The 24,821-nt window shown below is 54.0% G+C and overlaps 1 protein-coding gene across 2 annotated transcripts in view; it reads left to right on the plus strand.

The window, feature by feature from the left end:
- The window catches only part of PAX7 (paired box 7), a gene marked incomplete at both ends in the record, with an annotated part of 98,945 nt that extends 77,387 nt beyond the window's left edge, over positions 1 to 21,558 (plus strand). For both annotated transcript variants that reach the window (XM_082614445.1, XM_082614446.1), the window contains 2 exons: positions 14,107 to 14,353; positions 21,443 to 21,558. In XM_082614445.1, coding sequence (XP_082470571.1) covers positions 14,107 to 14,353; positions 21,443 to 21,558 — 363 coding nt within the window. The remainder of the gene's footprint in view (positions 1 to 14,106; positions 14,354 to 21,442) is intronic.
- Positions 21,559 to 24,821: the final 3,263 nt, after the last annotated feature.

The following is a 24,821-nucleotide window of genomic DNA, read 5'->3' on the forward strand; positions in this document are numbered from 1 at the left end:
GAGACACCCAGAGGCCAAGAGCCAGAAATGGGGAGAAAGACAGAGAAAGAAAAGGAGACGGAGCAACCCAGAGAGAGTGTGCAGACAGGGACTGGGACAGGAAGCAAAAGGCAGAAACGGAGAGGCCGGGGTGACGGCAGCGATGGAGAGTCAGAGGCACAGTTGGAGGGAGATGAACTCACAGAAATGGGAGGGGGACAGGGAGCCGAGACAGGAGGGAGGACCCCAAAGCTGGAGGAGGGGAGGTGCAGCAGGCTTGAGGGAGACACATACCCAGCTCTGCAGTCAGACTCAGGTTTGAATGCCAGCCCCACCTCCTCCTAGCTGTGTGGCCTTGGGGAGGGGAGGAACTTTACCTTGGGTTCCTGCCAAGGACCAGTGGGACATGGGAACCTGCCAGAGCCCAGCTCCTCTCCATGCTCCTTCTCTCCCCTACGGTCCAGGTGTCCATGGCAGGGACCTTTTCTCAAGCCCAGGCCTGAACCCCAGATGCCCTCCTCCCAGCCCTGGCCTCCTGGTGTGGCAGTGGTTGGTCTCCAAGCCCCCAGAGCCCAGGGTGAAAAGTCTTGGCCTTTTGATGAGTGTTTCCCTTTAGTTCCAGATGCCACCCTGACAGGGGCTCCCCTGTGATTAATGTCCCCACCCCCAAGGCCTGGGATCTGCCCCTCTTCCCCAAGCCAGAGCTGGTGGGTGTGTGGGCAGCCTAGGGACCGAACCTTCCAGAATCCCCTCCTGCTTTTCCCTCTTCCTTGACCCTTCCTCAAAGCCACCCTCAGAGGAGCCAGATAAACTCAGATGAGCTGGGTTTTCATCCAAGTCCCTGTTTTCTCATCTGTGTGATATTCATAATCCTACAGCCATGGTTAGGAGGCTGTGTCAGCAAAGGGCCCGAAACCCCTTGGGACAAAACAGAGAGACCTCTGGGAGCCTGCTGGGAGGACCCTACAGCCCTGATAACCGAAGCACTAAAGGTGGACATAGGGCATAGAAGAACAACTTTGGCTCTGACAGTGACCCCGGGAGGTGAATTAAACAGTCATCAAACCATGTAGGGGGCATACAGTCTTCAGCTATTTGAAGGCTCTTATACATAGTGGCAGGGGAGGGGACCATGGGTCGTTGGGGGTACTGCCAGGTGGTCCTGGGGACTTCTGTCGGAGCTGGGGACCACCGTTGGAGATGCAGGTTGAGTACAAATTGGTCATGGTCGAATGGGAGAGCTTTAGATAATAACTCTCCAGTTGGGATGGGTGGTTACCAGCTGTGTGATCTTGAGCAAATGACTTGACCTCTCTGGGCCTCAGTGTCTTCATCTATAAAATGTGGATGACGGCAGTACCTGTTTCACAGGGCCGTTGTGAGGAGAAAATAGGTTAACACGGGAAATGCTTAGGACCCTGCTTGGCACGGAGCGAGCACCGAAGCCTGTTAGCTGGGGTTACAGATGGTTACCTTTGGAAGTGCAGTCGGCACAGGGTCATGGAGTTGGCTTGTATTGGGAGCTGGGAAACCGGCTGCATTGGGGTGCATGCGGTAGAGGATGGGGTGGGCACTCCATTCTGGTTCCTACCCCACCTTGCCCAACCCCCTTCTCAAGTAACCCAGGGCGTCGCCTTCCCAGCCCGCAGCACCAGCAGAAAGCTGCTGTCCCCTCCCGCATCTCTCCCAGCCTGGGGCCTGCAAAGAAGACAGCATCTCTCCGTGACCGTCCCCAGACTCTTGTTGTTCGGTACATCGGAGCCGTGGGCACGTTTCTGCTAATTTTGTGGCTGCCTTTATCAAATGGGGATTCACAGGCGCTTTATCCTCGATAAGTGGATTAGTCGGTGAGCTAAACAAGATGGTGTGGGATGCAGGGGCTGCTCCGGAGAAGATATTTGTTTCGCAAAGAATGGAGCCTGCGTTGCCTTCCCTGTGCAGGCGAGGCAGGCAGGGCGGTGAAGTAGCTGGAGGGCCGGCCCTCTGAGCTCCTTTTCCCCAGGCAGGGGAGCCCTAACTCTTGGGAACTCCCTACAGGGGCAAGCAGGATGTGGGAGGGAGGCTGGGTCCCCGGAGAACAGGGTCCCTCTGGGGAGGAGAGAGTGGAACCCCGAGTTCAATCCAGCTACCTGTCATCCCTGGGCTCATTTGGAGAGTGTCAACTCCCCGGGCGACAGCTTCCTCCCTATCTCCTACCTTCTGATGCCTTTGTCTTCCCTGCGCCCCTTCCTCCTAGACTTTTGCTTCCCTTCTGTTTCTTTTCTTTCCTCCCTCAAATACCTCCGAAGGCTTTTTGCTAAGTATTGTGAACCCAGACATGGATGAGACGTGGTCCTTGCTTTTACAGACAAAAGAACAAAACCAAACCCAGAAGCCTCCAAACATGGCAGCAAGAGGCAACTCTGGTTGCACACTGGGCTTCTCAAAGTTCTCTCCAAAGTCCAAAGTGTGTTCCCCCAAGGCCCTGGAGGTGGGTTGTAACAGATTTTTATGTATTAGCTTTAAAATGCAGGCTCATTCTGCATGCTTTGCCCCTGTGGAGCTATATTTGTTGACAATCACAATAAAATTAATTAGCATCAGGGCAAGTCGACACTCCAGGAAGTTGTGGCGTGTTCTCTTGTGACTTGGTACATGACGCCGTGCAACATCATGGATGTTGAGACTGAGGGAGAGGCAAAGATGACTGGACGTGTGGAGTTTGGGTGACCAAGAGGCTGATGTAATAGTAGACAGATACAGGGAGTGCAGGAGGAGGATTGGATCAGGGTAGATGTATGGAGGTCAAGGCCAGGGGGCTGCCCAGGAGAGAGCTCAGGGCAGAGATGTGGATTTCAGAGGCCTCTCTCTATAGAGACCCGGAGACGGAATAATATGCTCAGGGGAAGAGGAGAGAAAGCGGCTGGGAGGATGCTTGGTCCAGCTGTTCCTCTAGGCTGGATGAGAACACGGAGGGGGGACCCACATGTTTTCTTTTCCCCCTCCATTTCTACTACGGGTGGCCGGGATCTGGAGGTCCCTGCTCTGTGCTGCAGCAAGAATCTGGTTGAGGGTGAGGGGGGAGCAGAGACCCTAAGAAGGAAAGAAAAGGATGGAGCGGAGCATCCCAGGTCCCCAGCTGGTCCTTAGCAGCGTCTGTCTGCGCCAAGCTGCCTCCAGCTGAGTGTGATTTTGCTATTTATTTACATGTAATTATTGCTATGAGGTGCAGATATTAACGCTGTCAAGAGCAATTTGCTCTGACATTTTTCACTCACTCAGTGCCCCCGCCACTCTCGATGGAGCCCAGGGCTCTCCCAGCCCGGGCCGCTGCTCGCTCGGTGGCCGGGCCGGAACCACCCAGCCGGCAAGGAGTGGCGTCAGTGAGCTCACCCGGCTCCTCCGCAAACTCATTAAACTTCGAAATTGAATTTGGTCTGGGAAAGGGCTGGCTGGGCCCTGCTCCACCCGGCCGAGGCTGGCTCAAGGCCTCCCTGCCCTGCCTTCCTCCAAGAAAACCGGGCAGGGGCTGGGCTGGCTGGGGCAGGGGCTGGCGGCTGAGGCTGGCAGAGGGCAGCTGGTGAAGCTGGTGGAGGGTCATTGTCAGAGAGGTGGGAGAGGACACAGCCACCAAGGCGGCCACGGCATAAGGGTCAGGCATGGCGGCTGGGACCCTCTCGAGCCCATTACCAGCTCACCCTACAAGAAAACCAGGCAGCTCTAACTTTGGGGGCCGTTACTGCAATTGACTGCTATACCCACCTAACAAAGAGACTTCCCTCTGGGGCCCGGCAAGCACCTTAGGCAGCCTTCAGGGGGTGGTACTATGCATGTAGGAAAGGTGCCGGGCTGGCCCTGCAGTGGGATCCCGGAGATAGATGCTGGAAAGAGAATCGACTTTGGAGTTACACCTTCTGAGTTCAAACCCCAGTCCACCACTTCCTGACTGTACAGACTTGGGTGAGTTTTTCTAGCTCCCCTGAGCCTCAGTTTCCTGATCTGTAACATGGAACAGCCAATACCCATATTTCACTGAACCTGAGATGATTTGATGCTGGCCCTTCCTTGATCTTCTCAGAAGACCTCAACAAAACCTTTGCACACAGCTAGTGTCATTGCTTCCACAGCCGTAGCAAGGTGCTATGGATGGTGAAACGCATTCCAATTCTAGACAGATGAAAATCCACATTGTTCTGACAGCTGTGGTGAGGAGTGAATGGCAGTGCCGCCCGCCCATAGTAGGTGCTTGGCACGTAGTAGGTGCTTAATTATGGAAGGCTATGATCAGGTTTCCTTGTGAGCCTCTTGATAACCAGGGGCTGTTTCATACAAGAGGACACTGAGGTTTGTTCCTTTGTTCACTCGTTCTTTTCACTTAAGGGACTTTGCTCCTTGGAGAGGACCAGCAGGGCCTGAGCCATCATGGCCGTGAGTCCCTAACGCGTTGTGATACGTGCCAGCTTGTCTGCCCAGGTACTAACGAGGCCTCCCTGCCACCACTCACTCCCTGCCATGGCCAATCTGCGTCCTCGTCTCTGGTAATTACCGAGGGGGAGCACTCCCACCACGCCAGGGGGCCCGAGAGCCCAGGCCACCCTGTCCCCCTCCTCCTCTCCCAACCTGGGCCCGGCCAAAGTCAAGGAGGCCCCCCCTCCCCCTCTCAGCCCTCCCGGCTCCCCCTCCTCCCTTCAGCTCAGCCAATTAGGCCCCTGACACCTGGAGCCGCTGACAAACTGTTTCTGTCACTTGCTCTCTGTCTTTCATTAGGGCCGCAGAGGAGGGGGAGCTGGAGGGGAGGGGGAGGAGATGGGATCTTTCATGCTTAGTAAGGCCAGATACATTAATTACAAAACGGCCATTTGCCGCGTGAAAGTGTGCTAATTAAATTTATGCAATCATTATCTTTAAATAGTCATATCTTTCCCGGCGATCGGCCCCTTCCTTCTCCAACCCCACCGCCGCTCTGAGCGGAGTTGCGCTAATCCCCATCCGCCATTATCACGCCATCAGAAATGGTCTCTGAATCCCACCGCACCCCATCAGCTCCAGCACCCGCCAGGGACCAGGAGCCCTTGGACCCATCCTGGCACAGACCCCTTCACACTTGGGCCAACCCAGGATCCGCCTAGGGAGGGAGAAGCCAAAGTCAGCCCCCGCCCCACCAGTGTTTCTAGGTGCTTCTAGATGTTTCCACATATTTGGAGGTTGACATCTTGTAGACCAAACACTGGAAATTTGTGTGTGTGTGTGAGAGAGAGAGAGAGAGAATCTTAGCTTCTTGGACAATGAGTGGGAAGTCATTCTGTGCATCCCCCCATTTTCGAAACAGCCTTTAGCTAAGCCGGCAAGGACCCCTGGGGTGAGGAGGGGGCTCTGAAACCCACTGAGTTGAGGGGAGAGGACGGACCTTCCGTTTATTTTCATCCACCCAACTCTGTACCAGGCCCTGTGCTGGGGATAAAAGATAAGTAAATTCATTCATTCACGGATTCACTCACTCAATAAATATTTGTTAGACATCTACTGTGTGATGGGCACAGGGACAGCACATGTGCCTCTAGCAGCTCTTGGTCAAATCCAAGGTCAAGGTCAGTCTGTGCCCAGGGCAGAAAGGGGGACCACAGCAGGGCTGAAAGTTTTCTCTCAGTGATGCCCTTTTTTGGCTTCGTCTCTCAGAGTGTCTCCTTTCACACACCAGGAGGTTCTTACCACAGTCTTGGCTGAATCCTTCCTCTGCAGAAATTATCCTCCCTGCTTTCCTCTCCAATCAAACAGAGCCTGACTCCTGAGTCTTTTCGGGTCCGGTCTGTGGAACTCCCAGGTGGAGGGAGGAGAGAAGCTGGTGGACTCTGGGGGTGGGGAGGGCCCTCCTGGCCAGAGATGACAGTCAGTGACCAGCTGGTTCCCGAGTGCCCTCTGAGCTTCTGAGGTCCCCAGGCCCCAGTGTGTGCCCTTGGTGAGGTCAGCTAGAGGGGCAGACTGGACATATGCCCAGACATACGTGCTGTACCCATTAACAACACTCACACATGAGAATCACTAATGATACTCACACACATGCACACACAATACTCTCACGCGAACTCAGGAGCACACATACAAAACTCACACCTGCACACGTACTCTCGTGTACATGTGTGCACGTACAAGACACACAGGCACACACAGACTCACAAACACACATACAAAATTCAAATATACATACACACAATGCTTTCATGTGCACCTGCATGAGTACACACCCACACTAGTCTCACACATGCAATATCCCCCATATGCTCCCGTATAATACACACACACACACACACACACACACACATACACAGGGTTAAGAATGACCCAGAGCCACATATGGTAAGTGAAGACCACAGCCAGTGCAGGGCAAGAGTACTGGACTAAAAGTCAGGGGTCAAGGGTTCTTGCCCCAGTGCTGCCACTCATCCCCAAGGTGATTCTGGGTGAGCCCCTCCTAAGCCTCAGTTTCTTCATCTGAGAAATGGGGTAACAGCGCTTCATCTGAGGCTTAAAGGGAGATGGCTTTGGAAACTGTAAGGTGCTGTGCTCATGCAAGAGAATGATCTTCCTGGAAGACTGGGTGGGGACAAGCGTGAGGGGAACAGGACTCAGGGGGCTGGGGTTGGGGTCGGGCAGGGGAGGGATGCTTGCTTGGGCACCAGCTCTCCTGGTTGGCGGGGGGCTGCTGTGTGAGATGTGGCTGGTGGAGGGTGTGGCAGGCAAGGGCCACAAGCAGAAAGATGGAAGGCGAAGTGGGAGGCAGCGACAGGGAGGCCCGAGGGAAATCTTGTTTGGATGCTCAAAGTCAGCACCCGAAGCCCATTACCGCTGTCCACAGGAGGCAGGGAGAGGGGAGGGGGCCCAGATCCTCTTAGCGGAGAATTGAGCGCGAGAGAGGGGGAGCAGCAGTGGTGGGCGGCTATCTGGGTGGGTGATTTCTCGCTTGCACTGATCCCAGCATGGAGCTGGGAACAGGCGGCGGGATGGGCAGGTGTGCGTTTGTGTGATGTGTGTCTGCGGTGTGCGGCGTGTGTAGGTCTGTTTGCCCGTGTGCATCTGTGAAGTGTGTGGATGGCGTAGGGGCGGACAGTTGTTCACGTGTCTCATTCTTTGTGTGTCCATGTTGGCTTGTCTGTATATGCTGTGCTTATCCCGGTATGAGTGTCTGTGTGTATTCTGTGTGCATGCCCGTGATTTCACCCACATGGGTATGGAGGTGTAGTCATATTGTGTGTGTAGCAATAATAGTGATGATCTGAGAGAAGTGGTTCTCATAGTTGGCAGCATACTAGAATCACTGGAGGAATGAGCTTTAAAAAATCTCGATTCCCAGACCCTCAGACCAACTAATCAGCAGCTCTAAGGGGTGGGGTCCTGGCATCAACATTTTAAAAGACTCTCCAGGTGATTGAACTGGGCAACCAACATGGAGAAGCAGTCTCCGAGCAGACAAACCCTAGGGAGCCACCCTGTGCCTTCTCCCCAGCTCTTAGCCTGCCCTTATGGGGTTTATCTGGACACAGAGATGGACTTCGGACCCCAGACCCTGAGAGACCAGGGCAAGTCATGAGCTGGGCTTCCCCGGCTCATCCTCAGCCTGGGACAGTCTGTGGTCCAAAGAGACATATTTCATGTAATGCAGACGGAAATTGTGTTCCATTCCTGGCAAGCTGTGCCCTTACCTTCTCTCCCTGACAATGGGGACAGGCTGCCCCCCAGACATGCCCCTCTCAGCTCTTGTGGAAGTCAGGGGGATGAGTTAGTAAGCGGGTGGACCAGGCAGGGTTGCAATCAGACCTGAGGCTTGGAGATCAAAGCGCTTAGTGTGCCAAGCCAGCCGGTCATTTTGGGGCCAAACCGGAGCCTGCCGGCAGGAGGGGTAGCCATCGTGAGCCCCAGAACTGGCTACGCTGCTGCTAGTTTGGGGGGACAACTCTGCCCGAGTGCAAACCATTGCCCCTTTTTGAGCCTCCGTTTCCCCATCTCTGAAGATGTGCCAATATCCAAGGTGCCTCCCAGCTTTCATGTGTGTATTTAGATGTGCCTACGTGCAGGTGTGTGCACAAAAGCGCGTTGATGAGTTTAAGAAGGGTAGGTCGGCGTGCGTGAAGTTTATCATGACAGTTTATTGGAGTTTTGATGAAAAGCCATGTGGTGATCCGGAGAAGAGGTGTTTTGAGTTGTCTCACCTTCTGGGATGCAGGTGTGTGTCCCTGTGGAGGTGCAGTGTGGGCTGCTCTGTGCGGTGTGTGTGTTGTGCAGGGGTGTGAATTCTGGGCCTCGCTAGTTCTCAGCTGGAGACTTCATAGATTCGCCACTCTCTACCAATAAGCGCATTCAGGGGCCCTGGGGACCAAGGCAAGCCATGAACTGGGCCTCCCCAGACCATCCCCCGGAGGGGTATGACGTGTCCACATGACACACGCCTTGCTCCCTTTCCAGAGTGCAGGCAGAGTGATGCTCCCTTCAGAAAGCACCCACTGTGTGCCAGGCCCCACGGGGGAGAAGAGATAGAAAAGACAGGGTCCCTGACAGGGAGGAGGTCCCTGGGTCTGCCTTGTCTCAAGCCATGTCCCATCTAATCCAGGTGGAAGGTGGGGGGAGAGGAAGGGGAGGGGGAGAGCTTACATTTACCGAGAACAAATAACATGCCCAGCACTGCGTAAGCATCCTATGAGCATTTACTCATTTAATCCTTCCAATAACCCTATAGGTAGCTACAATTACTCTCATTCCCATTATACAGATGAGAAAACTGAGGTCCAGAAGGTTAAAGAAATTGCCCAGGGTCACAGCTAGTCAGCAGCAGAGCATGGATGCTCATGCAGATATCCCGGCCCCCAGTGCTGCAGGGAAGCCCCTCAGAGCACTCACTGGCCGAGTGTCTTTGGTGAAACCGCTGTCCCTCTGAGGCCTCAGGGTCCCCTTCTGGCATTGCAGAGGCGGGGCTCCCCACCTGCTGCCTGGTCGCTGGTCCCGTGGTCCTTGGCCTCATTCTAACCCCAGTCTCATCTCCAGGTCCACCGTCCTGACCTCACCAGTCTCGGCCCCTGCCCCTCCCTCCCCCCTCTGCATCCTGCCATGGGCCCACTCACCCACCCTGAACCTGGCCATGGAGCCCCGATGACGGTGATCACCCCTTCTAATTGCAGCCTTGCTCCCAAAGCCACGTTCGGTTATCACAGAGAGTGCAGATCGCACAGCTCAGCCTCCTCTGTCCCAGGCCCTCGGGGCCAGCTCAGGAACGGAGGGAATTAATTACATTTTTCCCATCCCCTTCTTTTAAAGTAGGGGAGCGCCGGCACGTCCCGGGGGAGGGGGCGGTGAGCAGAGGATGTGGAAGGGGGGCTGGTGCTTGGCTCCCACAGCCCCCACCCCCCAAAACCTAGAAGCCTCTCCTCCGGCGGCAGAAGGTGGCGGGGTGAGGCCGGCCCCTTATTGATTTAGTCTGGTGGAGGCTGGGACTGATTTAGAGCAGAGGGAGAGGAAGGGGCTTGGGTGGGGGGGCATGGCGGGTAGAGGGGGAGAGGAAGGGATGGCTGTCACTCAGCCTGACAGACAGCCCAGAGATTTGCCTTCAGATAAAACCTTACAGATGTGGAGGTCGGTATTGATTTTGAGTTAGTAACGGTAACGTACCAAGAAGTAATACATTAGTGAAAGCAAGGTCACCGGGGAAAAAAGTAAAACCCACCGGGGAAGAGGCCTTAGCATACTTGAGGGGGGTGGATTACCGCATCAGACCAGGACTTCCTCAAGTTCAAAAGTTTGCAGGCCCCAGACCTCGGCTGGGCCCCTAACTCTGGGCAAACGCTTCCTGCTTCCGCGGGCAAAGAGGGACTCCCGGGGGCCCTTGGGCCAGCCACAGGCCGGTGAGGGCCACGTAGGCCTGCGGGGCTCTGTGCAGTGGGGTTGCCGAGGGCCTCTCTCTCTCGTGCTCTCCAGCACAGCTTGCTGTGGGGAAGGAACACAGCTAGGGGTCAAGGAGACACGGGTTCAAATCCCAGCTCTGCCACTTACTGGCGGTGTGATCTCAGGCACTCCTTTTCACGTTCCTGTGCTTCGATTTCCCCATCTGCAGAATGGGGGTAATATAGCCCATTTGCTGGAGAAGTCATTCAGTGCTCCCCTCTCCCACCTCTCTTTAGATGGGTCCAATCCCATCAGCTTGGAAGTGGTCATGCCCTGGGACAGGGGTTGGATGCAAGGGAAGCTCTTTGATCCCCAGGCCTCCAGGCACTCTGGAAGAGAGCAGGCAGATGCTGCACGTCCCCCATTCACACCTATCCCAGATGTGGATTTGATTTGGTGTTCCAGGGCAAATCCCATTGAACAAATCCCATTACAGAGAGAGCTCCCTGGGCCTGAGCTGATTCTGAGCTATCTGTTAATGACCCAGGGTCCAAGCCCCCCAATCCACTGGGCACCACATGAGCTCCTTCTGACAAAGCATTCCAGGAAGTCTTGCAGCTCCGAGGATCTTCAGTCTTATCGTTGACCTTCTTGCTATGTTTCAAACCTGCTAGACGTGTTCCAACCTCAGGGCCTTTGCACTTGCTGACTCTTCTGCCTGGAAAACTCTCTGCTCTGTCTTCCCTTGGCTGGTTCTTTTTGGTCTTGCTGAATCTCACCTCTCTGGGGAGGTCTTGCCTGACTACTCCACATACTCTATTTTTCTTCCATAGCCTTTATCGGTATCATAAATTATATTATTTGTTCATTTATTTGTTGTCAGCCTCCTTCACTCGACTGGCAGCTCCAGGAGGTCGTGGAGCTGCTACTGTTCATTACTGTATCTCAGTGCCTGGCTTAGTGTCTGGCACATACTAGGTGCTCAATAAATATTTGCTAAGTGAATATGCATGAATTCAATAGGATTTTCTGAGCTTATCGTATGTAGCAGGTACAATGTAGGCACTGAGGCTGCGATGATGGATGAAACACAGTTCCATCCTGCCCTCAAAGAGATCAGAGTCCAGCCCTATCTCTAGCCTGGCACATAGTAGCAGTCTGTGAAACGTTTGATCAATGAATAAGTGAATGAATGAAGGATGTCTTCAGGAAACACTATATGGTTTGGGATAGCTGGGCCATAAAGTGCAAGGTAGGAATGGGTGGGAGGAGTTGGGACAGGCAGGTAGAGGTCCAGTCACAAGAAGCCTTTGCCCTGTTTATCTGGGAGGTATGAGGAGCCACGGATAATTCAAGCCATATCGTCAGATTTGGTGGCGATTGTCTATGGGGCTCTGCCTTGCAGGATGAGTACTGGGTCTATGCACAGCTCCCAGCCCATCCCCCAAAGCACCCATCTCCTCTCCCTAACCACGCCCGCTTTGTCCCCTCCATCCCATCCTTCCTGGGCGTGGCATCTGGGTGCTGTGCAGGAGATAAGGATTAAACTGGGGTCTCACCAGAGCTGACAAACCCTCACAAGAGTCTCCCCAGCCCCACAATTGTTTTGAAGGAAGAGACATGGGGGCCTGTGTGTTTTCCCTGAGCCTCTAAGTTTATCCCTCGGGCCCAGGCCTCCTTGAAAGGAAGACCATGGTTAGTGTTTATACGGGGTAGGGAATGAGATGATGGTGATTTTCTTAATTTAGATGGAAGGTGAGTTCTAGATTGGGAACCTGACAGGCAACCTGGAAAAAAATCGGGTCTCCTAACCCCAGGGCAGTGTGAGATTCCTGAGTACCGTGCCCACCCACGCACCCACCCCGCCCCCGCCAGGCCCACCAAACACACACACCAGCAAATTCCTCAGACCCAGGACCCCATCTCAACAGTCAGAGAGCAACAAACCCAGCTCAGCGGTGTCAGACGTCCTCACACACCACCCCCTTCACCGGGTCCCTCTCACCAGCACCCCAGCACCCCTGGGTAGACCCTGCCATGAGAGAGGCCTCAGAAGTATGTTCAACAAAGAGTGAGTTTGGGAGAATTCAGCTCCCTAAAAACACCCAAACTAGCCCAGGTGTCTCCTTCTCCCAGACCCACCCCCGTGTGTCTTTGCCATCTCACTGGGTTGACACCCCATGAAGTCCCACCTAAACCCCACCAGCTGCAGTGGAGACAAAGTCCAGCCCCAGCAGGCCTGGTGCCCTTGACTTTGGCTCTGGGAGAGGGTGGAGAAAGAAAGGCCAGAGGAGGGGTGACCCCCAGGGCTGAGGGGAACGTTCTGGGTACATTGTGGGAAGAGTCAGGGGGAGGCTGTGCTCTTGGCATTCCGGAGGAACCAGGCCCCTCAGGGGTGAGGGACCCCACTGCACACCCCCACCAACAGCTGCCAGGGAACAAACATCTGGAGTGAGAGCCCCTACCGTGGTTAAAACCCATCTTGGACAGTCAGACTTGCCATTATCAGGGGAGTGGGGCCAGGCCTGGACTGCTCCCTGGCAGACCTGCTGTGAGATCTGGGGAAACCACAGCCCTTCGCAGGCCTCAGTTTCTCCATCCGAGAAATTGGCCTTATGGCTCCACCCCACACCTCTCTGCAGGCCTCTGCACCGGGAGAGTCACACGAGTCTGTTGCTAAGAGGAGGGAAAGGTAAGGAGAAGGGGAAGAGGAGGATTAGAGGATCTGGGGCTGCTGATACCTGAGCACTTTCCACACACAGAGCCTGTCTCAACCTCCCGGCCACACTCTAAGGATGGGGGCGGTCACAGGGGTTAAGGGACCCCTGGCAGCTGCACAGCCAGTAAGTGGAGGAGCTAAGTGTCTGCCCCTGGCCTGAGGATTCCACATCCATGCCCTCCACCCCGCCCATGCCTCATGCCTGTGGCAGGGATGGGTCAAAAATGGGAAGGTGAAAATTTTCACAAGGTGTCTAGTTGGCAAAAAGATCATTGCTCCAATGCCCAAAGCCTGCTTTCTCCCCAGGGGGGTGGGTGGGGGGGGACATCAGGGAGCACACCGTGTGCCCAGCATGGATTGCAGCGTGGCCCTTCAGCTCCGTGCTGAGCAGATTATCAGCAAGACTGACCATCCCGGCCCTCCCTCCCCATAAAGGGTGGCATTACCAGGAGGTCATCAGGGTCCCGGGCCCTGCAGGTTAGGTCCACAAGGGCTGCCTCTCTATCCCCCTCCCCCTCATCTCTCCTGGATTGACCAGGACACCCCACCTGCACCTCACCCTGCCTGCACCTGCTGCCTGCTCCGCCTTTCCCACTCTCTCTCCAGTAGCTGGGTCACCAGGATGCCTGGGTGCTCTCCTCTGGGCTTCCACAGCCCCCTCTGCTGCCTCTACGATGCCCCTCATCACTCTGTATCCTGATGATCTGTTGCTAATTGCCACCCCGACCAGACCCAGAGACTCCTCCGGTCCAGGTCGGGGACCATGGCTCTTCGTCCTCTGAAGTCCCAGGGCCCGGCCTGAGGCCTAGAGCCATAGTCATCCTCAATGCATGTTTGTTGAATGAATAAGTGAACACACCAATGAACCGACACCAGGTTTTTAAGCTGAGTTTCTAGAGACAAGCCTCACCCTGTCAGCTGGGGTTGCCAGCCCTGATGGTGAGTTCCTGTTTGCTAAACCAGGCCAAGCAGGAAGGGGGTGATGGTCACACATCCGGGAGCTTCCAGAATCAGTGCTATTTGAAAGCGTTGGCCATGTAGGGGCCGAAGCTCAAAGTCAAGCGCATAGTAGGCCTAGCGCAGGATGGGGGAGTAAAGCTGGACAGATCCAGAGTCTTTCTTTAACCTTTGTGTTGGAAGATGGCGGCATCCCAGTCTGATGGGAGAGACATAATTAGCTGGTTCATTCATTCAGTCAGTCATTCGTTTATGCACGTATGCATTCATTCATTCAGCAGACAGAAATAAGGTGCCCCTCAGAGCCAGGCCCAGGAATAGCGAGGGGAACTACGCCTGCCCTGCCCCCAAAAGCTCTCAGTGGAAGGAGGCTCCATGGGCCAGGACTTGACCAGAGAAACCGCTAACCATCTTACTCACAAAGGCAAGCAAGCCAGGTAAATGGAGGATCTCAAGGCTGCAGGGACCTCAAGGGAGCAACTCCAGCAAAGGCCTGTCCAAGGCCAGCCTGGCATCTCCCCTGCTCACACGTGCGTCTGCCAGGTCCTTCCTCCGAGCCCCCCACGCCTGCCGTGGCGCCAGCACTGACGGTCTCTCCCCCGCAGGTGATGAGCATTCTGAGCAACCCCAGTGCGGTGCCACCGCAGCCCCAGGCCGACTTCTCCATCTCTCCGCTGCACGGCGGCCTGGACTCTGCCACCTCCATCTCGGCCAGCTGCAGCCAGCGGGCTGACTCCATCAAGCCGGGAGACAGCCTGCCCACCTCCCAGTCCTACTGCCCGCCCACCTACAGCACCCCCGGCTACAGCGTGGACCCCGTGGCTGGCTACCAGTACGGCCAGTATGGCCAGAGTGAGTGCCTGGCGCCCTGGGCGTCCCCCTCCCTCTCCCTGCCCTGCCCGCCTCCAAGGACCTCCCGCTTATTTGTAGAGAACAGCAAGGTGGTGTTGGGGTGCTGGTGCCCATTTCATAGGTGAGGAAATTGAGCTCCAAGAAGGCGGAACGGCTGTCCTAAGATGATGCTGAGACGCTACTACTGCCTTAGAGCCGCGCTGCCCCATAGGAACATAATACGAAACACCAGTGTCATTAAAATTCCCTAGTAGCCACATTTTACAAGTGGAATGATTTTTACTAACATTTTTTATGTAACCCAGTATATCCAAGAGGTGATCATTTTGATGTGTAATCCGTACAAAATTAGTAATAAGGTTTTTTTTACATTCCTTTTTTCATACACTGTCTTTGAAATCCAGCCTATTTTCATTCAGATGCTGTTTTCATTGGAAATACTTGATCTGCATTTAAGTTGCATCAAATTTACAACTGAGGAGGTAGATTTACACACCCAAGTTGTTCCAAATATACTGAAAAGTTTCCCAACCACTAAATTAAAGTGAATTTCAGTTTTTAAATTTAAGTTGGATGAAATGAAATCAAAAGGTAACATTCAGTTCTCCGGTTGCCCCAGGCACGTTTCAAGTGCTCCGAGAGCCACGTGTGCTGGTGGCGGCCGTGTCAGACAAGCGGAGTGAGAGATCCTGCCCCTTTCTCCCCGCCCCACCCCCGCTATAGGGCAAAGCAGTATCTTTGAGTTCTCTCCCCTGCCCCCATCCTCAGCCTTGGTTTCCCCAAACCGTGAGCTGGTCTCAGGTGCCCATCCCAGCTGCCACACCCTTGGCACCTGGCCTGGAGGCAGAGACGGCAGACCCTCAGACCAAAGGCTGCAAAAGGCAGGCTGGGCCACAGCCTCCAGCTGGATGGGGATGGACGGAAGGACGGGGCAGCAGCAGGGCCGGTCAAGGCAGCCCGGGAGCCGAGGTCACAGGCTGCCCCGCCCCCGGCAAAGGCATCACCTGCTGGTGTCAAACCAATCAGAAGGGCATGTGACAAGAGGGTGTGACCTTCCAGCCCCAGGGCTTCTCTGGGCTTCTCTGCCCTCAGTGTAGCCCTGACCCGGCCCCGCTGACCTCTGCTTCCTAAACCCACACCCACCCACCCCTCCTCACGCAGCCTTGGCCTCCATGGCTAAATGAGGGCCAGCTGTGCCGGCCTCCGCCTCCCAGCCGTGTTCGCAGCCCCTTCCCTGTATATGTGCATGTTCACATACATGTATCTGGGCGAGTGCGAATACATATGTCATGGATACCTTACAGTTTGTGTGTGTGTGTGGGGGGGGGTGTTTCAGCATGCACGTGTAAGTGCACACATCTTGCCTACAGGTGAGTATGTTTATATGTATATACGTGAATAGCACATGTGGATATATGTGTGTATGACACACGTGTGTAAGTATAAATGAGCATATCGTGTGCATGTGGTTGCATGTGGGTTTGTATGTGAACACTCCTGCACACATTTGGTCATGTGAGTATATGTGGCTACAACACATATGCACGTGTGTTGAAGTGTGTACATGTGGCTCAGTGTCTATGTAGGTGCCTGTGTTTGACCTACATCACTATGTGGAATGTATAACAAATATGTGTGCATGTGTGTAGCAGTGTGTGTAAGTATATGAATATGTGTGGCAGTACCTACATGTGTGTTCAGTATGTACATGTGTGTTCAGCATGTACATACGCTGGAGTGTGTAAGTGTGTGTATTGGGGAGTATGTGTGTGTGCAGAGTGTACATACGGGTGTGGGTCTGCTTGAGTGTGTGCATAGGTGTGGCTGTGTGCACTGGTGTCCAGTTGTGCATCTGGGTGTGAACACATGATGCTGTCTGTGTGTATAACTGTGTCTGTGTGAATGTGTGTGCATGGGGTCATAGAACACACGTGTGCCTGTATATCTGAGAGCAGGGTGCCTACATGTGCACGGGAGTGTTTCCAGAGGGGCCAGGGTGACCCCCTGCCCCAGCCCGTGTTCCCGGGCACGGAGCAGGACACACATGCTCTTGATAAAGAGTTTAGAGCAGCTCCAGTGGCGGCGGCGGCGGCAGCCCTGGCCTGGGGCAGGCGTTAGTCACACCCGGAGCCCTGTGCCCCACTCCAGGGGCGCCTGCCCAACTCGGAAATAAAATTAACCCCAAAGTCAGCACGGGGGCCGCGAAGGAGGGGGGATCAAAAGGAAAAGGGCCCAGGAGGCGAGAAAGGAGTTTTGTTCCCCTTTGCTGGGGAAAAGCTGGCCAGTGATTTCCTCCCCTGTCCCCACTCACCCTCCCACTCACCCCCCCATCCTCCCTCATCCCTCCTCCCTCCGGCTCCCCCTCCTCCCACTCACTCCCCCTCTAGCTCCACCCTTGCTCCCCTGGCTCCTCCAGGGTAGCTCAGAGCGCCTCCTGGGCCACCTTCTCCTGCCCTCCCAACTCAGACCCCATACCCCTCCACCCACCCCACAGAGGCTCCAGGGGCAGGCTGGGAGGGGCCTGAGGGAGAGTCTGCCCCTCCACCACCACGGTGTGGGCAAGTCACCTGCCTCTCTGAGCCTCAGTTTTGCCATCTGTGAAATGGGGGCCCAGGGGTTAGACTCCATCGTCTTGATGTTTTCCCCTGGTACCATCCCCCTCACCTTTGACATCCTGGTACAGCCCAGGGACACACGGTGTTCCCACTGACCACTGCCCCATGTTCATGGGTGGCCGAACCCACCTATGACTGGGCTCCCACAGCCCATGTGCGAGAGCCTCATGTTCCAATCCATGCTGTGTATGCCCAGGGCCACCTGTCATCTTCTCACATCCGTCCCATGCATGAGGTTAGCCCACTGGGCACTGGGCGAAATGCATGTTCCTCATTTCGTGTAATCCTCAAAAATCCCAGGTTATTTGCCCTCAGGTTACAGATGCAAAAGCTATGGCTCAGAGAGACTAGGAACTTTCCCCAAGGTCACACAGAAAGTGAATGAACGACTCCAGGTCATCTAACATCAAACCTAGTTCTCTTTGGGCCAAACCACAAACCTGTATAAGATCCTGAGTAATGATGCACACCTTGACCCACCTGGGTGTGGATTTATGTGCACAACTTCACATGCACCTATGCATGGACAGAGATTTATTTCTCTGTGGGTATTCACTAATGTGTGTCTATACATAACTTCAAGGTAGAACTATACAAGATATATGTGTATAAAGAAAGGAGAAATGATGGTTTCTTGAGCATCTACTATGGGTCTGGCATTCCATCCTGACGGCCACCCTGTGCAGGGTGCAGGATTATTCCCATTGGGCAGATGAGGAAATGGGATCCCAGAGAGATTGGCTGCCTGAGATCACCCGGTGGTACGTATCGACGTGCACACGGCCACACCTTTAGCCACGGAAAGCATCACTTTCAGGTGTGCCTGGAGTCACGTGGGCCAAACTCTTAAGCAGCAAAGTCCACCTCCTCTTCCCGGGCCTCTCATCTTCCCAGGGACACCTTCACACCTTCCTTTCCTGCTCCCTGCCATCGTCCATCCATCCGTCTCTCCCCGTCCCTAAAGGGGGTGGGGGCAGGGGGGCAGGGACAGGGCACATGGCAGATTAATACGGCCCTGGTGTTCCCAGAAGCCAGGGCCGTACTAATGATGGGGCTGATAGAACGCAGAAGTGTGAAAAGAATTTTAATAGATCTGACAAGTCTAATAAGAATTTGTGTCTAGAAGGGTCCTCCTCTGGGGCCGCGGGCTGACGAGACGCTGATGGCTGAGATTTGTTTACTGGTTGGCATCACTGCCACCTCTGCTGCCAACTCCCGATTAATCTAATTTGAGACATTTAGAGCCCAGGCTCAGGCGCGAGGCAAAGGAGGGGAGACGCAGAGAGACAGAAGGACAGGAAGGGCCATTGACAGAGGCCATAATGAGAAATGTCACAGCCCTGCCCCTCGCCGGACCCCGGCCTGACCCCAGGGAGAGGCAGACTCTGCGGGAAGACGGGTGCCCTCGAAGTAGGCTGGGTCGTAGTTAATTTTGGCTTGGTGTTTCCTTGCTCATCTTGCCAACAAGCACCTACTGTGCGCAGGGCCGTGGCTGGTGACAGGGAGAGGCTAAAGAGGAAGAGACAGAGTGGCCAGAGGCACAGGCAGGACACGTTCAGGCTCCTCCAGCTCATGTGCCGTGCGCGTGCCTCCGGGCCAACCATCTTTCTGAGCCTTGGTTTCCATGTTTGTAAAATGGGAACAACCGTATCTAAAGCATGGGACTGTTGAAAGACTCAGATGAGATTTTGTCCGCCTAGTACCTAGTGGTTCCCATCCATCACTGTTATTCAAAGCCAGACCTTTCTGCCCCACCTGCAGGAAGAGCTGTGCCCTTAGACAAGTCACTTACATTTCCTGAAGTAGAAAATGGGGCCATTGCAGGCTCTGGGGTATAGAGTGCTCCGTACACTCTGAAGTGCTGTACACGAGCCAGGGTGATGCTGTAGGAGGCTGCTGGGTGGGGTTGGTGGGGGCTGATTAGCAGCTGGCATCAGACTGCCTGCATTTGAATTATGATTCCATAATTTAGGAGCCCTGGGATCTTTCAAGTTATGCAGTCTCTCAGGGCAGGGCCTCAGTTTTGTCATATGCAAAATGGGGCTGATAATAATAATACCAGCCTCACAGAGTTGTTGTGAGAATTTTAAATGAGATGATGCACGTAAAGTGCTTAAAACAGGACTGGCAGAGAGCCAGCTCTGGGGAAACGTTAGCTTCCCCCCTTCCCCTTCCTATCATCACCCTGACAGTGAGGCCTCCTCGTGGGCAGGACCTGGAGCCCAGATGAAACTGGCTCCAAGTAGCTGAGATGGTGTGGCCACAGCTGCCGGGTCCCCCTGAGGCCAGAGATGGGAGATTTTTCCACCCTCACCCAGAGTAAGGGCCAGATCCAAGGCAGGCCACCACTACTCTGTCCTACCTGCTGGGAGCCTGGAGGCTGAATGACCTCAGGGGCAGCACCCAAGGGGCCCAATTCAGTCCTTAGAGCCTGGAAAGCTGAGGGGCACAGGGTCCTGACACTCCAGAGAGACCCCAGGGCTCTTGCACATCCTTTAGGAATCTAGGAGGCCATGCCCTGAGCCCTCGGTGCCTGGCATCTTAAAGCCCATTATCTCATTTGATTCTCGTAACAGCCCTTGAGGAGGCTGGAATTTGTTCTCCCCATTTTACAGACAAGGAAACAGGGCTGGAGAGGCAAAGTGATTTGCCCAAAGCCACGTGAGCAGGAGGTAACTGGGCCTCTGAATTGCCCCGTTCACTGTTCCTTTCCTTCTAGCCACCATCAAAGGGCATGTCTGCTTACTAAGCCCCAATCCCAGGAGCCCACATCTATCCAACTCACTATGTGCCAGGCACAGTGCTAGCTAACCACCTTATATACATTATCTCATTTAATCCCAATTACCCTTCAGCCTAGGTGCTATTATTATCTTCCAAGGAAACTGAGGCTTGGAAAGGTGAGTTGGTACGCCGCAAATCACACACTGAGAGTTGACAGGAGCGGAGTTTGCATGTAGGTCATTTGAGCCCCTAGGCAATACAGCCTCCTGGAGCTCAATTATTTTTTAGAATTTTTTTTTTTTTTTTTGGCCATGCCGGGTGGCATGCGGGGTCTTAGTTCCCCAGCCAGGGATTGAACCTGAGCCCCCTGCAGTGGAAGCGTGGAGTCTTAACCACTGGACCGCCAGGGCAGTCCCACTGGAGCTCAGTTATTGATACAGCCCATCTCACCTCCCCTGTTGCCCTCCAGCCATGCCCATCACCTCCTGGCTCTACCCGCCCATCCTAGGCAGGAGCCCCCAACTTTGGGGAGACATGTAGAGTGTTACAGGGCCCCTCAGGGGGCAAGTGACAGAGAGGGTGTTGGGCCAGGCCTCGTGATTCCTACCGTAGTCCCCTCTCCATCTTCCTCTCGCCTCTGGATCCGAGGGGTCCAGGGGGTTGGATTGACCACAGCCACAGAGTCTGGTTTGGGAAGTGGCATCTCTGTGCCTTTCAAGAGGCCTTGGTCACATGCCAGTCAAGTCATTTGGTCAAGGATGATTTCTGCTGCAGCCCCAGGCAGGCACAATTAGGACAGTCAAGACAGAACACACGTAGGCATACCTGCACACACACGCACTCACCCGGACACATGGACCTGGCTTAGGTAGAGCTCACCTGTGCAGTTACCTGTACATGCACAGGTGTTCCCACTGTTTTTTACACATGCAGGTGCACACCACTCACCCACATCGGTGCACGCGTACATGTACAAGTATTGTTCGTGCCCATTACTACATCCCGGAGATTCTTGTTCCCATGCTTCACCACACGCAAGTACACACCCTCAGGCTCTCATCCCTCTCCTCTGGGTGACCAGAAATGACAAGGCTGAAGGTCTCAACTCCCTGCATTACAGGCTCCTAGCTCCTCCTCCTGCGTGGACCCCTCAGCTCCCCGGCAAAATCTCCTCTGATTTTTGAGTACGAGGTCTTGCTTTGCCTCATCCATGAGCTGGGCTTAGGGTCCAAAAAAGGCAGAAGGACCTTGCCCTCATTACTACCTGGATGCCATGGGACTCACTGGATGTCCCTCAGAGCAGGGATAGGTGGAGACACTAAACAATGTGATACCCTCTGTACTTCCCTACAGAATCCATGAAAGAGCTGGGTAAATAATGTGTTAAGCAAATATGTGCTGAATGATTGGAGAGGAAGTGAGAGAAAGAGCTTCATGAAGAAATAGATGGTTGGATGGGTGGATGGGTGGATGTATGGATGAACAGATGGATAGACAAGGAGTGGATGGAAAAACTGATGAATGGATAAATGGATGGACAATGCATAGATGGATAAATATATGATTGGATGGATGGAAGAAGAGATGGATAGATGGACAGAAGAATGGATGGATAATTTAATGAATGAATAAATGGATGGATAGATGGATATATGGATGGATGGATGGATGGGTGAATGGATGTGGGGCAGATTGCATAATAGGCAAAAAGAACCTCAATTTCTAGGAGTTTATCTTTTTTTTTTTCCAGCTGCTGTTGATTACCTGGCCAAAAACGTGAGCCTCTCCACACAGCGTCGCATGAAGCTCGGGGAGCACTCGGCTGTGCTGGGACTCCTGCCTGTGGAAACTGGCCAGGCCTACTAGGGCCCCTGGGGCGACTTGCCCCAGCCCAAGTCCCAGCCTAACCCTTACTGATCCCTGAGCCTCCCAGCCTCAGTCCCTTCATCGCCCTGGGGTCCCAGGAGGCCAGGAAAGGAGCCCATTCCCTACTCATGGCCAGCGCTCTGGAGACGAACAGCCCATCCACCATTTGCCTGTGATTAGGGACCTCGAGGGACCCCCTTGGAGTCCACCCCCTCACTGTCCCCCCAGGAGGGTCTCTGGTCAGCCTGCAGTCTTCCCCCAGCCAAATCCTGTCGTGGCCTCTGTGCCATTTCAGACACAGAGATCACAGCTCACCCTGAATAGAGTACCTTGAGCACCCAAAGGAAGATGGTGTCTGGGATGACGTCCTGGAGCCCTTTGGACCCAACTCCAGTTGGTCCCCTGGCCAGAGGAGGAGGTGGAGCTCACAGGGCCGCTCTTGGCTGGGAGTGCTGGGAGCGCTGGGAGCCGGCCCTCCCGGGTGGGTCTCTGGCTCAGGGCCAGAACCGCAGCCATTCCTGCTCTGAACACTGGGACTTCAGCAGAAGGGAGGACCCTAGCCCTGGGGCATTCCCAGGGAATCACCCAGGAATTCTGAAGACTTCAGGACCCTCTCCACACACCTCTGCTGGGTGGAGGGTGGAATCTAGCCCAGGCAGGGGGACTGGGACCACCAGGAACAGGCTTAGCCAGGGGGCGGGGCCATGTGGGTGGGGCTTGTCGGCAGTGGGCCAGCCCAGGGTACCAGGACCCAAGCCAGGCATCCGGAAGCAGCTTTGGGTTCTTAGACGGAAGCCCCAGTTCCAACTTTGCCCACCCCACTTAGGGCCTGGAAAGCCCACAGAACCTCCAGTTTTCTCATTCACTGAATCAGATGGCAGGGGGAGGGGATCAAGTCTTGAGGACACATAAGTGAACAGGCAGGCTCAGAAGGGGTTTCTGTAACTGGGGTCCCTCTGCTTGTGGGCGGCAAACCTTTGTTGCCATAGGCTTCGGCTCTATGCCTCCAAGTCCACAGCCCATGGAGCTTCGATTTCTCACAGAGCCTCCCTCAGAGACCCAGGCCTATCCCCTGCATGCCCTACCCTCTAGGAATTGGGCCTCCATCGGTCCGGGAATCCCTTTAAGCTGCTGGGGGTGCAGAGAGCTTCCCTTGGAGCTCTGGAGGAGGGTTCTTGGATCATCAGGGACTGGCTGCCCCACAGACAAGACCACAGATTCTCCTTGGCATTGGGGGGAGGCATGTCCCTATCCCACCCAGAGGTGCATCTTTCAGTGTTGACACATTCTCAGCCAAGATGCCTCTGTCTTCTGCTCCAGCACAGCTGGGTGCAGAGATGTGGCCAATCTTTGAGCCACCACCCCTGGGCAGAGGGGGACACCAAAGGTTCTGGAGAAGAGGGCAAAGTTGCCTTCCTTGGCCACTCCAGTTGCTCTCCCAAGCTCCCCTCTCTTTACAAGTTGAGACCTTTGGGGAATGGTTCCAGCCCCTGGCTGTGGCCTCCCTTGAACTTTTCACCATCTTCACCTGTTGAGCAAAATTATATTCATCTTCTCCATCGCCATCATTATAATCTACACTTAGATCACCTGTATCAAGTGTTGCTGGGTCAAAGGCACTTGAGGTGGGAGACACAGCACTGAATCCATGAAGACCGGACCAAATTGCTTGGCCCTACCTGGGCACCTGAGGCCACCTCTTTGCTCAACCCATTCCTCTTGCCCTCAGCCAACAAGACACTCCCAGAGGAAAGGGCTGCTGCTTTGAGAATCAACCTGAGTTCCTCCCTACTGGGGAGCTGGGTTGGCAAGATACTAGGACACTTTCCTGCATGGACATCACCTCTGTGACAAATGCTCACCTGCTTCTCATCTTCAGACTCAGTAATATCAAGCCTGTCCTGGACCATGACCAAGGTGGCTTGTATCTCTGGTTTTGAGGAACCTATTATTAATTGGGGACGAACAGACTCTTTGGTGGCCGTGGACACCCAGACATGTGTGGCCCATCAAGTTCATCCAAGGTTTCAGTGGGAGCGTCCACGGCAGGAGACTTTGGGTTCTTCATGCTCTGGACAAAAAGGAAGGGCGTATTGTGTTTTGGTGACCCGGTCCATGCTTTTGTAGCTGTCACAGCCAGGAAGCGGTTCTTCCTTAAGATCAACCACAATCTTCATCCACATTCCTTAAATGGTCAATCTTTCCCCCTGGAGGCCTGTCTCCGAAATCCTTTGAGCCTCCTTAGGTTACCCCGGAGCAGGGATCTCAGGCAGGTGACATCAAAGCCACCCGGCCCCACCCCCAGGAAGTGACATTCCAGCGCTAGGACCAATGACAAGTATCTGCCCCCCATGGCGAAATGGGAATAAACCAAATGATTTCTCATTACGTCCACCGTCTCTGGAGTTCTCCCAAGCCACCATCTTGGTAGAAAATGGGTCTTATTCCCCCAGGGGCTCCACGCTCCTCAGAAAGAGACCCTGACCCTGACAGGTTTTCCTAAAACCCAGTGCATTAATGTGTCTATCCAACTCAGTCTATAAAATTCAGTCTTGTGTGGCAGCTTGCAACTTCACCAGAAAGATGATATTGGATGAGAGTTACAAGGCCTCAAACTCTTGAGGGTTGACCACAGGCTGAGGAAGAAGGCTGGAATCCCAGTGGCTAGGCCAGCCCGGAAACAATCCCCATCCATCCCTGTAAATAGATTCCATAGCAAAATAAAAGATATTTCCCCCAACTTATCACAAGTAGCTGTTGGTCCTACCTATGGGGGCCCCTCTTCTGAACTCATTGTACATTAGTTGGAAATGTGGTGATGTGCTGTTCGTTTATAGGAAGTTGACTTTATATATATATATATATATATATATATATATATATATATATATATATATATATACACACACACACTAAAAAAGGAATGAAACCCCCCACAGTGCGTGTCGTGCTAGCGCCAGGGACCATCTGTAGGGATATATCTGCATATCGTGTGTTTCAAATTATACATTCCGGGCTCTCTTGGGTTCTTTCATTTTTATTGCTTTGTTTTTCATTTGGTATTTCTCTCTTGCTATTGGAAAAAAAAAAAAGAAGTGATATGTAAGAACCAAGCTATGCTTTTATACTTTTACGTTTTCCTTGATTTACATTTGCCATTTTTTTGCCAGAGGAACATGAAGGAGAAGAGAGCTAGAGGAATGAGAGAAGGAGAGAAGAATCGAGAGAGGTTTGCCCAGAAGAAAAACGAGAAGGTCAGATTT

The sequence above is a fragment of the Mesoplodon mirus genome (assembly GCF_964341445.2).
Source record: "Mesoplodon mirus genome assembly, chromosome: 3".
NCBI classification, from domain to species: domain Eukaryota; kingdom Metazoa; phylum Chordata; class Mammalia; order Artiodactyla; family Ziphiidae; genus Mesoplodon; species Mesoplodon mirus.